Source organism: Lissotriton vulgaris, chromosome 8, assembly GCF_964263255.1.
Source record: "Lissotriton vulgaris chromosome 8, aLisVul1.2, whole genome shotgun sequence".
Lineage (NCBI taxonomy): Eukaryota > Metazoa > Chordata > Amphibia > Caudata > Salamandridae > Lissotriton > Lissotriton vulgaris.
In genome coordinates this window covers 1,229,879,289-1,229,896,059 of record NC_141696.1, presented here as the reverse complement: position 1 = coordinate 1,229,896,059, position 16,771 = coordinate 1,229,879,289, and the positions used below count along the sequence as shown (strand labels likewise).

Genomic DNA, 16,771 nt, shown 5'->3' with positions numbered 1-16,771 from the left:
AAATTAGTCTGTTCCTGTCCCAGTGCATGATGGGAACAGGGCAAACCAAACTACAAAAGCCAATTCTTACACTGGGAAGGAAACAAGCTCCCGGGGACCGGTTTCTGGCATTACAGCCGTCTTCGGCCCGGTTTGCTTGAATCCTGATGGTGCAATGAGCAAGGGTCTCACATCTGAGAATACCCTTCCACGCTTAGGGTGGACACAAATATTTACAACAAGGGGTGGTGAGGGACAGAGTCTCTGAATTAAGCAGAAAGCTCTCACCCAGTCAAGAGATCAGGGCTAGATCCAACACCGTTTTTTAGCTCACTGCACCATCCCAGTTTCAGAACCCGGCTGTATGCAAATTAGTCTGTTCCTGTCCCAGTGCATGATGGGAACAGGGCAAACCAAACTACAAAAGCCAATTCTTACACTGGGAAGGAAACAAGCTCCCGGGGACCGGTTTCTGGCAATACAGCCGTCTTCGGCCCGGTTTGCTTGAATCCTGATGGTGCAATGAGCAAGGGTCTCACATCTGAGAATACCCTTCCACGCTTAGGGTGGACACAAATATTTACAACAAGGGGTGGTGAGGGACAGAGTCTCTGAATTAAGCAGAAAGCTCTCACCCAGTCAAGAGATCAGGGCTAGATCCAACACCGTTTTTTAGCTCACTGCACCATCCCAGTTTCAGAACCCGGCTGTATGCAAATTAGTCTGTTCCTGTCCCAGTGCATGATGGGAACAGGGCAAACCAAACTACAAAAGCCAATTCTTACACTGGGAAGGAAACAAGCTCCCGGGGACCGGTTTCTGGCATTACAGCCGTCTTCGGCCCGGTTTGCTTGAATCCTGATGGTGCAATGAGCAAGGGTCTCACATCTGAGAATACCCTTCCACGCTTAGGGTGGACAAAAATATTTACAACAAGGGGTGGTGAGGGACAGAGTCTCTGAATTAAGCAGAAAGCTCTCACCCAGTCAAGAGATCAGGGCTAGATCCAACACCGTTTTTTAGCTCACTGCACCATCCCAGTTTCAGAACCCGGCTGTATGCAAATTAGTCTGTTCCTGTCCCAGTGCATGATGGGAACAGGGCAAACCAAACTACAAAAGCCAATTCTTACACTGGGAAGGAAACAAGCTCCCGGGGACCGGTTTCTGGCATTACAGCCGTCTTTGGCCCGGTTTGCTTGAATCCTGATGGTGCAATGAGCAAGGGTCTCACATCTGAGAATACCCTTCCACGCTTAGGGTGGACAAAAATATTTACAACAAGGGGTGGTGAGGGACAGAGTCTCTGAATTAAGCAGAAAGCTCTCACCCAGTCAAGAGATCAGGGCTAGATCCAACACCGTTTTTTAGCTCACTGCACCATCCCAGTTTCAGAACCCGGCTGTATGCAAATTAGTCTGTTCCTGTCCCAGTGCATGATGGGAACAGGGCAAACCAAACTACAAAAGCCAATTCTTACACTGGGAAGGAAACAAGGATTCAAACTCAGGATTCAAGCAAGCCGGGCCGAAGAAGGCTGAAATGCCAGAAACCGGTCCCCGGTAGCTTGTCTCCTTTCTGGTGAAGAATTGGCTTGGTAGTTTAGTCTGCCCTGTTCCCATGATGCACTGGGCCAGGGACAGACTGATTTGCATATAGCCAGGTTCTGAGCTGGGTTGGGGCAGTGAGATAAATAACGGTGATGGATCAAGCCCTGATCTTTGGACTGGGTAAGAGTGGTCTGTTTAACTCAGACACTCTGTTCATCACCACCCCCTTTTCTAAATCGTTTTTGGCCACTATAGGTGTGGCAGGGTATACTCAGACATGAGTCCCTTTCTCACTGCTCCATCAGGATTCAAGCAAGCCGGGCCGAAGAAGGCTGAAATGCCAGAAACCGGTCCCCGGTAGCTTGTCTCCTTTCTGGTGAAGAATTGGCTTGGTAGTTTAGTCTGCCCTGTTCCCATGATGCACTGGGCCAGGGACAGACTGATTTGCATATAGCCAGGTTCTGAGCTGGGTTGGGGCAGTGAGATAAATAACGGTGATGGATCAAGCCCTGATCTTTGGACTGGGTAAGAGTGGTCTGTTTAACTCAGACACTCTGTTCATCACCACCCCCTTTTCTCACAGCATGAGAGCAGCACCAGGATTGGTGCCTGTACTGCAGCATCCTGTTCAGAAGGGTATCGAGCTTGGAAGCTGTGCAGAGCGGAGGCCTTGGAGGACGACGGGGGACAGCGGTTCAGGTAAATTAAAAAAAATAATAATAATTATATAACTACACATATATATATATATATATACATATATATATACATATATATATATATATATATATATATTTGCGCATATCCCTCCAACCTCTCATAGATGCCAGCCTTCTCTGTTCACAGCACAGTTGCCCCTGTAAGGCTGGTGGGGATATCTGAATAGGGCAGACGGTCCTTCATGATGGTGGAAGAGCTCTCGCACCCTGGCTGACCAACAAACTATCCTCCAAGTTCTAAATGACCCTACAAATCCTAAATATATTCATGATTTTTTGGTTGCAAAGGATGGGGTTAGCAAATTCGAAGGATCTGCAACCCCAACATCCTGACTCTGTGTTCAAAAGGTATGTCATAAGTTGCAAACGTTTTTGAGGCTCACAGTATACACATTGTTACTCTTGCTATTATGAAGACAGAAGGGGATGTGAAAAGGGTTCCTCATCTCCTTACAAATCACAATAAAATATATCATTGTTTTTCTACCATCTTTGTGGTCACAAACCACTGAATGGAAACTGACATCTTAATGAAGGTGAAATCCATTGACAATGTGGAATCTGTCAATGACAAACAGCTTCCCTTTTTGAATATCATATGCCAAAATAGGAGGGGACAGTGGTCCAGTGTAATGCTGCAAGCTCATCAGGAGTTCCATTTATAATATGCCTAAATGTTTTTGTTCTGGCATAGGTGTCAGCTGGCACAGCTTTGCCAGTCTGTCTGCTAGCCCCATGTAATCTCTTAACATAATGACATATGAAAAAAAAAATCATATGCATAGGGGAATATGGGTCTTTCCCCGTTACCCCAAGCTCAGTTGAAGTTTCAGACTGAAGTATATAAAAAGTAATGGATGGAATGCTTGATTTACTCTCAGCCACTGGTAATCACCCGGGGCCACATCCCAGTCCATCATTGTTCTGCACACCATGCCACCTCAGTTTTGAAACAGCCATATGCAAATCAGTCTTGACCCTGCTCAAGTGGGAATAGTCCAGCCTGAATTACCAGGCCAGGGCCTCCTCGACAGTCAAGCTGGATCCACCCTGAACTGGAAAACATACAACCTAGGACCGGTTTGCCCTAGTTAGGGTCATCAGCCAGGTATGGCTTGGTTCCAGTGACACAGGGGGCACATGGCCCACGTCTGGGATTAACACCTGTCCAATTATGGTGACACTCTGAAGAATAACAAAAGTGATGAATGGAATATTTGAATTAATCTCAGCCACTAGTAATCACTTGGAGCCACATCCAAGTCCATTGTTATTTTGTACACCAGGCCACCTCAGTTTGCAAATCAATCTTGACCCTGCTCCAGTGGGCACAGTCCAGGGCGAACTGCCAGGTCAGGTCCTCCCTGTCTTGGAACACAAGCAAGCAAGGGCTGGTTTTTCTCTAGTTAGGGCTCATTACTGAAGTGTCTGTCATGTTTTGGAACAGCCCATCAATAGCGTAAATAAAATGGGGCCAAGGTTCAGCTCTGTTCAGCCACTCAGTTTTTGCCAATGTCATTCACATTTAGATCAGCCCACCCTACATCAGCTTGGTGTTTGAAGTGTGAAGCATTCTGAGTGGTAGGATTTTGCTACATTATGTCTCCATCCACCTTGAGAAAGGTTGTACATTAGCAAAGAAGTTTGTGTCAGTTCAGATTTTGATGCTGCATGGAGTATTTATTCATTTATTTAAGGATTTATAATGTGTGCAACTACCCCCAGGGGTTTCCTGGCACAGAAGCAGCAAGTTAGGAAACTATAAGAGTAACAGATTAAAAAAGCCAGGTCTTTAAACCATTGCGAAAGGCAAGTACTGGCTTGAAAGTTCCCAAGTGCTCTGGAAGGAATTTCCATAATTTCAGCCCTAAGTAGGAAAAGGAATGATTTTTCATGCGGGCCAGGTGAAATCTAGGGACATTAAACAAGGCTCGATTCAGAGATCTTAGAGCTCAGGTGGGCTGATAAGGCACTACCAAGTCCTGGATGTATTGGGGTCCCAGTCCAGCTCCAGCTTTGAACATATAGCACAGGGCTTTAAATGTGATGTGCTTGGAGATTGTGAGCGAGTGCAACTCATGCAGGAGAGGAGTGACTGAGGCTGATTTTGGAAGTTGATACAGGAGCCTAGCAGTCGCATTCTCTACTACTTGCAACCAATGAGTTATTATCTTGTTGGCACCCAGATATAACGCTTTGCCATAGTCTAATCTGGATAAAATAAGGGCCTGGATCACCGTCTTTTGGGCTGAAACTGAGATCATCCAGATTATCTTTCTTAGCCACTTAAGCACAGCAAAACATGTGGCACCATTATCACCCGAGGCTTTATGGAAAGAGTCTCATCCAACAAGAATCCCAAATGTTTGACCTTTGATGAAGGGGTTGGCAAAGCCCAAAAGATGCTGGCCAATGTGTGGGCCCCAGAGAGAGGAGTGCTTGCCCAGAATCATGACTTCCATCTTTTATCCATCCATGCAGACATGCGACTCAAGCCCAGGTCAAGGTCAGAAGGTGCAGATGACAATGTAAAGAGGATCTGTGTGTCATCTGCATAGGAAAAAAGAGACAAGTCGCAGCTTTTTCCTACATCAGCCAAAGGGCGGACGTAGATGTTAAACAAGCATTTGCAATGGAATAGGTCTCGCATTTGTGAGAGTTTAAGCTATTGGCATTGTAAATGACAATGCCTTTTTTATCTGTTTTACTAATTAACACATAAATAAAAAGTATTGTCATGTACAATGGTTCAAACTCGACACCATTGTCCCAGCTTCTCAGAAAGTGAAAGACCGCATGGCGCACTGAATGTTACAGTAAAGCAAAACGTGCCCGCAATAGGAGACTCTCATTAAATAAAATAGTGCATAAAGACTGAAAAAGACACACTGTGTAACAATTGTAGTAAAAGGGCCAGTCCTCATGGAAGGTTACAAATGAAGACAAGACGGTTCAAGGGAGGGACTAGCAAGCCTATTAACGAATCAGAAGCCAGCATTTATGAAGGACAATGACACAAGCCAATGACAAATATGGGCAGAGAAAGGGTAGGCTTCTATGCCATACACCAATACTGTATGCCGCAGAGCAGCTCATGTGCTGCCCATGCTCGACCTAAAAACAAGGGACTCAAAACTGAGCCCGGTGGGACACCAGAGGTCAAGGCTTGCAGTTCGAATCTGGCAATAGATCAAAAGGGTGTTCAGAGGGTTTGAGGCCGGCTTCTCTACACAACAGCAGTGCAACAAAATAATAAAGCAGAGTTAGCTGGCAACAGTCTGCAGCCTGCAGCAGTGCCATGTGACACGTAGGAAGTGAGTAATTACCCACACTGCCTTATTTCCATTATAAACCATATAAAACACATTGCTTGTGACGGCTTCAATGAAGTTCTGGGATTTCACCTGTGTTCCACGTCCGAATTTGCTTTGATTTTGAAAAATTTATATATATATATATATATATATATATATATATCTCTATATATATCTCTATATATATATATATATATCTCTATATATATATATATCTATATATATATATATATATATATATATATATATATATATATCTATATATATATATATATATATATATATATATATATATATATATATATATATATATATATATATATATATATATATATATATATATATGTAGGTGGCAGTTGAGCATGCACATTGTGGTGTAAAAAAGTTGCACATGCTCATTTGTGCATTGGAATGGTAACAAAGCATGTCGTTATTAGAAATGAAGTAAGCATTTGTAATATGATATCGCAATGACAAGAGCATAAACTGTAGCATAACAGTTGTAAAAGATTACTTTATATTTACCTACTTCTACTAAAATATTGTGTCCACTCTTTCACACAATCATACCATCATTTGGCTGTAGTTATATGGTTTTACATTAGCGCACTACTTCAGAGAGGCTAGCCGAGTGAACCCCCCTAGCGCCGCAGGAGGAATGTTGTCCAACCACTATCCCCTTTGGAGGACGAGGGCCAGGAAACTGATGGTGATGGCCAAACTGATACCACACAGCCGGAACCACAACAGCGCCCCCATGCAGATCCAATGCCAGAAGTCCTGACCAGGTGCAGGTCCCGTGCTTCCAGCAGTGCAGCTGATCCAGGGGATGGGTCCGTGTTTGCCGGTCTTGAGCTGAACATGTTGCAGGTACAGTGCCTGCAAGCAAAAAAAATAAAGACACTCCAAAGGGAAGTCAGGGCAGGCTTCAGGAGCATGACATTTGCCATGAAGGCACTCTGTGCCGAACTCGGGCCGACCGTGCAGCCAGGTGTAAGGAGATGCAGCGCCTGGACTTGTACACACAGGCGGTGAACCGCCTGTTCTCTATCACCAGTGTTTTAGCTAGGCGCAGCATGTGCATGCAGTGCGAGGTGGCGCACAACAGCCAGGACGCGGCAAGGGCCCTGCTCCAAATCACTACGGCTGTGGATGAGCTGCGCGCAATCTGCACTACTGGGCCAGGAGTCCTGACTCCCACTGATGAGGATGCCCTATCAGGAAGGAGCAGCGCCACCCCCCACCATGGATAGGCGCTGTAGTGGTCGTAACAGTAGGGCTAGTGGCCAAAGTAAGGAAGGCACTGTGCATCCCCAAACAGGGGCTTCCTCCCGACCGCACCGCTTGTGAGGAGATATACATGGGACCACAGGATGGGTGCAGCTACACACTGCACATGGACACTTGCCCCTGATGGGAGACTTGCACTGTGCATGAACATGTGCTGTACATTTTGATGGACATTGTGTGCCACTCAGCCTGTGTGAAGTTAATAATGCTGATGTTAAGGAATAAAAACACAGTCTGACAGTTGATATATAGCATTGTTTCATTTTCTCTTACCTAAAAATAGTTGCGTGTGATCTCATCCCGCCTCTGGCGCCCAGCAGCTGCACCAACTACACCGGCTGGCATGCGTCCTGGAGCTAGCCCCTCCACATCTGATGTGTCGGATTCACTGACCTCCTCAGGTGTGCCTTTCCTGGTGGCGATGTTGTGCAGCATGGCACATGCTACCACTATCTTGCAACAGGTCTGTGGGTTGTATTGCAGTGCCCCTCCGCTCTTGTGTAGGCACCTGAATCTGCTTTTGAGTATCCCAAATGTCCTCTCAATGGTGGCTCTTGTTGCAAGTGGGCGCGGTTGTACCGCCACTCCACTGCATTGGTTGGATTTAGGAAGGGCGTCAGTATGAAGTCACGGACCACATACACACTGTCACCTGTGGGGAGGGAGGTATATGGTTAAACACTATCCTGCACATGCTATCCTTAACAAGTGTGGCCTCTGTTCAAATGCATTTACCTAGTAGTTAGCCCTCGCCAAACTCCCCACTTGTGAGTCTACGGTGTATCCCACTGTGGCGGAAGATGTAAGAGTCGTGTGTGCTGCCTGGGAATTTAGCAACAATGTCCCTGATTATGTGTTTGGCATCACACACCACCTGTATGTTCAGGGAATGGTAGGATTTGTGATTCCTGAACACTTACTCATTCTGGGAGGGGGGGATATTGCAACGTGTGTCCCATCTATACATCCGATGATGTGTGGAAATTGGGCTATTTGATAAAAGTCCTGTTTGGTCTGGTCTAGTGCCTATGTGGTGCTTGGGAAGTGAATGTGGTGATGCAGCCTCTGTACCATGGCATCAAGGAACGCGTGGAAAAAGCGCGAAGTGCCCTCTGTGGCGCCCCTCCCACAGAGGCAATCACCCCCTGGAAACCACCAGATGCCAAGAGGTGGAGTGAGCACAGGACCTGGATGTGGGTGGGGATGGAGTGTGTCCTGTGCGTGGGATGTTCAAGAAAGGGTTTGAGTTCATCAATTAAATCAAGGATGCTCTCTTCATCAAGCCTGTAGTCTGTAGAATATCCTCTCCTGGCATCTCCTCCTCTGTGCAGCAGTTCTGAGTCGCAGCCTCCTGGCTATCACGTAAAGCCTAGCCATTGTGGAAAAAAGTCTGTTGCATTGTGGGACTCCTTATATAGTTTGCACCTGGTTAACACCTGCACCCACTTGGTGTTAATTGCGATTCTCTAAAATGCGAATTTCGTGAAATCGCTAATTGCGATTTTTTTCATACATTCCATAGCGATTCCTTATTTTGCAATTACCCCATTTGCGAATTTCGCTAACTGAGGTAATCGTAAAATAAGGAATCACTAGGGAAATCGTAGAATTCAGGCTCTCGCATTGTAAGGAATTGCTATTTTAGCGATTTCCTATTTTTCTATGCGATTGTGCTTCATACATTGGGAATAGCACATTTTTAATCTCAAACGCTGTTTTTTGCGATGCGCAGCGTTTGCGACTAAAAATATGCTTGATATATATGGCCCTAAATATCTGCTCCTAAACGGACAGAATTCTCAAGTTGAGTAAAGTCCGAGGTGAGCTAACCAGCCAGCACAGGCTCTTTTGTCCAAAGCACTCTTCAATCTAAAGCTGCTATTTCTAGTTCCAAAGATAAACATATTTGACAAATATCAGAATGAGAAGAGACATTAGATGAAGAAAACACACCAAGTTGTGTTGAATTTGATCCGAGCTGAATTTGTCCTATCTCAATTTTATTTGCCTGCTTTGTGCTTCCTGTTCTTTTCGATTCTAGTATCTGCAACGTTCACGCGCAGCGTCCGCGCCCAATCCGCGCCGAAGGTGCGCCAAAGGTAAGCCCGTCTACGCCCGTCCGCGCCTGGACCGCGCCCAGCGCCAGACCCCCTGCCCCTCGCGCTCCCCAGCCCTCCCGCATTAGCTACGATGCCGCCACCCTCCTAGCCCTCAACCCCGGTCGCGCCCCCACCTGCGTCCAAGCCACTCCTGGACACGCCCATGGACCTTTCTCCTGCTACTCCTGCAAATTCAGCGGCACCGACAACATCTCTGCTACGACCACACCACAGATACCCGACCCCAACCACCTACAATGCATCCTTCTCAACACCAGATCGATCCACAGGCATGCCATTGACCTATGGAATCTACTAGACACCATTTCTCCGGACATCGCCTTCCTTACGGAAACATGGATGAATGCTTCCTCCGCACCAGACATCACAATTGCCATTCCTGAAGACTATAAGATCACCCGCAAAGACCGTACCAGCCACACAGGAGGAGGAATCGCTATCGTCCATAAGAAATCTATCCGCATCTCAACCAGCTCTGACGTCAATCTCGCTAACTCCGAACACCTTCACTTCCAGATCCACATCGATCCCAAAACGGATCACTGACAGAATATCGAAATCACAAATATCGACCTACAAGAATATCGAGTCAACAATATCGATGGCAAAAATATCGACATCCTATCTACAACATGGTAAGTACAAAAATATCGAAAAAATAATATCGATGTAAAAAATATCGATGTTAAAAATATCGATTTTTTTTTAATATATATAAATGTAAAATTAAGTATATAACACTAATAAATAAAATATACATATTTAAAAGTATCTAATAATGTTTAAAATTAAATAATTAATACATATATATATTACTAATACATTAATTAAATATATACACTAAATATATAATATATAAATACAGAACAATAAGTATTAATACTTATTTTACTAATTTATAAATTAATAAAATATATTCTAATTTACTAATTAACATTTACAAACATAACACAATAACATAAATAAAATGTAAGTAATAAAAAATAAAAAATACTTTTTTTACAATTAATTATATAAAACATTGGATAACATAAGGGTAAAAATTACTATTCCTACTCCAGAGAGTGCAACAGTAGGGAAAGCGTTTCATAGCGTAGGGGTAAAATTACTATTCCCACTCCAGTGGGTGCAACAGTAGTCAAAACTGACCCTGATCCCTAAAAATACCCCTTTACCCAAAAACTGAAAACTGACCCTGAAGCCTAAAAATACCCCTTTACCCAAAAACTGAAAACTGACCCTGAACCCTAAAAATACCCCTTTACCCAAAAACTGAAAACTGACCCTGAAGCCTAAAAATACCCCTTTACCCAAAAACTGAAAACTGACCCTGAAGCCTAAAAATACCCCTTTACCCAAAAACTGAAAACTGACCCTGAACCCTAAAAATACCCCTTTACCCAAAAACAGAAAACTGACCCTGAACCCTAAAAATACCCCTTTACCCAAAAACTGAAAACTGACCCTGAAGCCTAAAAATACCCCTTTACCCAAAAACTGAAAACTGACCCTGATCCCTAAAAATACCCCTTTACCCAAAAACTGAAAACTGACCCTGAAGCCTAAAAATACCCCTTTACCCAAAAACTGAAAACTGACCCTGAAGCCTAAAAATACCCCTTTACCCAAAAACTGAAAACTGACCCTGAACCCTAAAAATACCCCTTTACCCAAAAACTGAAAACTGACCCTGAAGCCTAAAAATACCCCTTTACCCAAAAACTGAAAACTGACCCTGAACCCTAAAAATACCCCATTACCCAAAAACTGAAAACTGACTCTGAACCCTAAATATACCCCTTTACCCAAAAACTGAAAACTGACCCTAACACTAAAAGTACTCCTTTACCCAAAATTAATTAATATTACAATTAAATTACTTCCCACCCTATTCCCCTATAAACCCACAACCCGCTCCAGTAGTAAAACATATAATTTACTTAAAAATATACATAAATTATCAATTAATTAATCAATTAATCAATTAAAATAATTAATTGACAATTAATATTTAATTGTAAAATAATTAATCTTTTAAAAATAATTATTTAATTAAAAATAAATTACTTCCCACCCTATTCCCCTATAAACCCTCAACCCGCTCCAGTAGTAAAACATATAATTTACTTAAAAATATACATAAATTATCAATTAATTAATCAATTAATCAATTAAAATAATTCATTGCCAATTAATATTTAATTGAAAAATAAATTAATCATTAAAAAATAATTATTTAATTAAAAATAAATTACTTCCCACCCTATTCCCCTAAAAACCCACAACCCGCTCTGGTAGTAAAACATATAATTTACTTTTATATTTCTTTAAGTTATAAAAACATATTAAACACATATTATAACAATTACTTTAAATACTTAACTAAAATTTCTAACACATATTAGTAAATCGAAATTACTTACATCGATATATATGCTATCGATATTAGTAATTTCGATATTACTTACATCGATATATATGCTATCGATATAAGTAATTTCGATATTACTTACCTTAGGGTCGATATTCTGGCCATCGATATTCTGGACATCGATATTCTGTCCTTTCGATATTTGCAACTCGATATAAGTGTAGGTCGAAATTACTGTAATCGATATTTTGACTGTTTACCTCCCAAAACAACACTCAGAGGCACTCTCCTTTACAGACCACCAGGACCCCGCGCAAAATTCAGTGAAGACATCACGGACTTCATCACCCCACACGCGCTCCCCTCCAAAGATTACATCCTTCTGGGAGACCTCAACTTTCACCTTGAAAAGACCAACGACCGCAACACCACCACCCTCTTGGACAACCTCGCCAACCTCGGACTTAAACAACTAGTCACTTCCCCCACCCACATCGCAGGTCATACACTCGACCCCATCTTCACATCCAGCAACCATGTCTCCTTCAGCCACACTACGGATCTCCTCTGGACCGACCACAGCTGCGTTCACTTCATCTACAACAAGCCGAAACCCATCAACCACTCCCAACCTACCCTGCAAAGAAACTGGAACAAAATCACCACGGACCAAATCTCCGCATCGCTCCTTCGAAACTCCCCAGCCCCCTCTTCCAACGCCAACGAAGCCGCCGCCAACCTCACCCTATGGTTATCCAACACCGCTGACACCTTAGCTCCACTGAAAAAACGTCAAAGCAAACCTGGCAGCAAGAAAGCCTCATGGTTCAACGATGATCTCAAGAAGTCCAAGAAACTCTGCCGCTCCCTTGAAAAGGCCTGGAAAAAAGACCCAACCACCAGCACCAAGGACGCCTTCAAAAGCGCCACCCGCTCTCACCACCAACTGATCCGAAAAGCCAAGAAAACAGCATTCAAGGATCGACTTGACAACAATGCCCACAACAGCAAGGAACTTTTCAACATCGTCAAGGAATTTTCCAATCCCTCGGCCAACTCCAACGACATCACACCCTCTCAAACCCTCTGCGACTCCCTAGCCTCTTTTTTCCACAACAAGATTGCAGACATCCACAACAGCTTTGACAACCAACCCGGAAATCAGCCCACCCCACCATCTGCTGACCATCTTCCCCCCGTGAACACCCTTAACGCTTGGAACCCAATCTCCACTGAGGACACCACCCGCCTGATGAATTCCATCCACTCAGGATCCCCCACAGACCCATGCCCTCACCACATCTTCAACAAAGCAGACTCCGTCATCGCACCGCACCTCCGAGACGTCATCAACTGCTCCTTCAACTCCGCCACCTTCCCAGAAGACTGGAAACATGCTGAACTCACCGCCCTTCTGAAAAAACCAACAGCGGACCCCACCGAACTCAAAAATTACCGCCCCATCTCGCTTCTTCCATTCCCGGCCAAAGTCATCGAGAAAGCCGTCAACAACCAGCTCGCCGCTTTCCTCGAAGCCAACAAATCCCTCGACCCCTCACAATCTGGCTTCCGAGCAAAACATAGCACTGAGACCGCCCTCATCGCAGCAACAGACGACATTCGAACTCTACTGGACAATGGAGACACAGTCGCCCTCATCCTCCTCGACCTCTCTGCAGCATTCGATACAGTCTGCCACAGCACCCTTCTACAACGCCTCAATAACATCGGAATCCAAGGAAAAGCACTTGAATGGATCACCTCGTTCCTCACCGGAAGAACCCAGAGAGTCCGCCTTCCTCCATTCAAGTCCGAGGCCTCTGAAGTCATCTGCGGCGTACCTCAAGGATCCTCACTCAGTCCCACCCTCTTCAACGTATACATGAGCCCCCTCGCGGCCATCGCACGCCAACACAACCTCAACATCATCTCCTACGCGGACGACACTCAACTAATCCTTTCTCTCACCAATGACCCCAGCACCGCCAAAACTAACCTACACGAAGGAATGAAAGAAGTTGCCGAATGGATGAAACAAAGCCGTCTGAAACTGAACTCAGACAAAACAGAAGTCCTCATCTTAGGTACTTCCCCCTCTGCATGGGACGACTCCTGGTGGCCGGAAGCCCTCGGAAAAGCACCCATCCCGACAGACCACGCACGGAACCTGGGCGTCATCCTGGATTCCTCACTTTCGATGAACAGACAAGTCAGCGCCGTATCCTCTTCCTGCTTCAACATTCTTCGCATGCTCAGAAAAACATTTCGCTGGATCCCCTCCGAAACAAGGAAAACAGTCACCCACGCTCTGGTCACGAGCCGACTGGACTACGGAAACACCCTCTACGCGGGTACTACCGCAAAACTCCAGAAGAAACTCCAACGAATCCAAAACGCATCAGCCAGGCTCATATTAGACATCCCACGCAACGAACACATCTCTGGTCACCTTAAAGACCTCCACTGGCTACCCGTCAATAAGAGGATCACTTTCCGACTGCTTACCCACGCACACAAATCACTCTACGACATCGGACCAGATTGCCTCAACACTCGACTGTCCTTCTACACCCCCCCCTGCCAACTACGGTCTTCCAGCCAAGCCCTCGCCACTGTACCTCGCATCAACAAGACCACCATGGGAGGCAGATCCTTTTCATACCTGGCTGCTAAAACATGGAACTCACTCCCCGCTTACCTGCGCCTCACCCAGAACCACCTAGCGTTCAGAAAGCAGCTTAAAACGTGGATATTTGACAAATAATCCTCCTCCCCCTCCTAAGCGCCTTGAAACCCTCTGGGTACGTAGTGCGCTATATAAATTTTATGACTTGACTTGACTTGACTTTTTCACATTATGAATGCAGGCTCTCAGGTGCTATGCAAAGCAGAATGAACTGCAGAGGTATCATTTGCTAAAAGTCTGATCAGACCTCACTTTGTGGGTCGCATTTTAAACAGCAACCACTCCAGAGTACCCTGTCCACCAAATTCGTGCCGCCCCCTCACTTTATATAGAGTCGGGGACTGCCATGATTCTTGCGGTGGGGTCTCAGGCTGTCTCCGCTATCGGAACTTGTTTACTAACATCAAGCCATCAGTCAAAGTACCACAGACTGTTTTCCCTATTTCTGACATCTTCTGGCTTATTTCCTGTTTGGGACCGTCAAGGACTGCCTGGTAGTCTGGAAAAGGAAAACTTAGAAATGACTGTGACAGGCTGGGGGATATCTATAAGTCTGTCAGGGGCATTTCTGTTTTCAAAAACAAACTCTTGCATTGGAAGGCAGCAGCTTCTTGAAAGGTTCATATAACTTCCTGCCTTGTGGAGATCTCTAAATATAGTGGGCTATAGTCCAGCAGCAGGGCAGCATAGTGTATCCCTCTCTGGCAGAATGGAGTACAGTCCACCAATCTCTAAATGATGGATTACGCCTTTCCTCCCCCAGCGGCGGTTCCTCTGCTATGTTGGAGGAGCATTACCCCAATGCTTTTTAGCAGTGAAATTAAGGAAAAATAAAATGATAATAGCTGGACGTTTGCAGGGCGGGCATGGCTGCTCTAATGACAGGAGCTGGGGGAGTGTTGAGCACACATTATAAGTGCGCATGAATGTTTGGCTGGCTGTCTCGTGCCGGCCAAACATTCATGCGCACTTTGCATGTTCTCCACCCAGGCTGTATTGCAGCCTGGATGGAGAACATGCTCAGGCTTCCACTGCCTGTCTGAGCGTCGAACCACGATGCTCAGACCAATCACAACGCTGCATTGCAGCATTGTGATAGGCTATAGCGAGCCTGCGTGTGCTTCCTGTTTCCAGCCGGAGCGAGGGACTACGGAGGATAGACACGGCAAGACATCGTCAAAAAGGTATGTTTTTTTTAACATACACTTGCTTCCCCGACTCATCCCCACACCCCGCCACCCCCAAACCGTGCTAGCTGCCACTGTCCTCCCCCCTCAGTCGTTTTCTAGGCACTTACTCCATTTTCCACCCTGGACCACTCCACTCTTGTATTCTCCCAGGCAGAGACTCCCTTGAAGTAGAACATGCAGCCTAATACGCATGTATGGGTCTGGTATTTGTTACTCCTGGGAGGGACCCCACAACCAAAACAAAATCCAACAGAGAGATTAGGACCAGTAACTGATGGGAATGAAAATACAAGTGGAGGAGTTACTTTGCATGAAATGCCAGTTGAAGAGTTGTTTTGATGGCGGTAAGATGTTTCAGCATGACTGGGCAATGTTTACACTGGAACATAGATTTTTACTAGCATGTGGTGAACAAAGCAAAGGCCATCTGCGCAGTACAACTGAAATTCTGAACACCCAAGCCTGTGGAGTGTGTGCTAAATGAGGGTGGCACTCACATTGCTCAGCATGCTGCCTTGATTTTTTAACAACATTCAATTAATCTAAATATAGACTATAGCTTAATATAATATTTCTTAATGTTCGGGTTACAAGAAATGTAAGAGGCGTAAATTATTAGACCTTAATGCTTCTGGATCTGAAGGTTTTATTACAAATTGAAAATCCACACCCTGAGCTAAGCTAAGTTTCCTCTTTGTTATTTTTTTAAGGTCTATGATAAACAACTCATTGGAGACCCTTCCCACAAAAATGTGTTCCCAGATGCCAGTGATTAATTGGATGTGAGTAGATTTTCTTACTTTCTAAAGCATTTTGTAAAACATGATGAAAGGATATGCAGGGTTTCCAAATGCAGCGCTCGGATTTTGTATAATATATAACTAAAAATGTCATAATTTACATGCTGGGTGTGCCTGATAGCTTTATGTGATGCAAAAGAAAACACTGAAGTGGGATGTTACTGTAGGTAGGGGGAATTCAAGAGCTGCTGTGGAGTTGTCTTCACTATTAAGTATCTTAGCTGTCAGCCAGTAACCACAAGATGATGTCCACCCTGATTGGATCACTATTAGCAACGCAAAGATCATATCCCTGGGATTCACATAAAAAGAATCACAAATTGTGCAGCTAAATCTTGATGCAGAGTCAAATCCGACCAATCCAGGCGGGGAAGGGGTGGTGGGGGTGAGGGGGTGTCTGCTAAACCCCTTCTCTTTTTGTCACATAAATCTACTTCAAAGCCCTTTATTTGCATGTAAAGCCTTGTCCTGGACTTATTCTTTCTCTCCTCAGTGAAGCTGAGCAGTATCCTTGGGTGAAGTATTAATCTGTCCAATTACAAATGCACTGGTGTTCTCACATATGGATTTCCCAACGCAGAGAATGCTGAGCTAGATTTTACTGGTTAGAAAAGTAACATGAGCAACAGACTGCGAGCGAAACGATGCTTCAGCCCATTCTGAAGTCTTCATATGGCACATGGTGCTATGGACCAAACCTCGTACGCCACCTGGCATCAGCCTCCCATGCCGCCTATAGCCTCTTTAATATGG

At 44.8% G+C, this 16,771-nt stretch overlaps 1 protein-coding gene across 1 annotated transcript in view; it reads left to right on the top strand.

Annotated features, from left to right (window-relative positions):
- The window catches only part of RXFP2 (relaxin family peptide receptor 2), a 1,407,219-nt gene that overhangs the window by 1,153,491 nt on the left and 236,957 nt on the right, over window positions 1–16,771 (top strand). Inside the window, exon 9 of the mRNA XM_086935135.1 lies at window positions 15,929–16,000. Within this exon, the coding sequence (XP_086791261.1) occupies window positions 15,929–16,000 (72 nt within the window). The remainder of the gene's footprint in view (window positions 1–15,928; window positions 16,001–16,771) is intronic.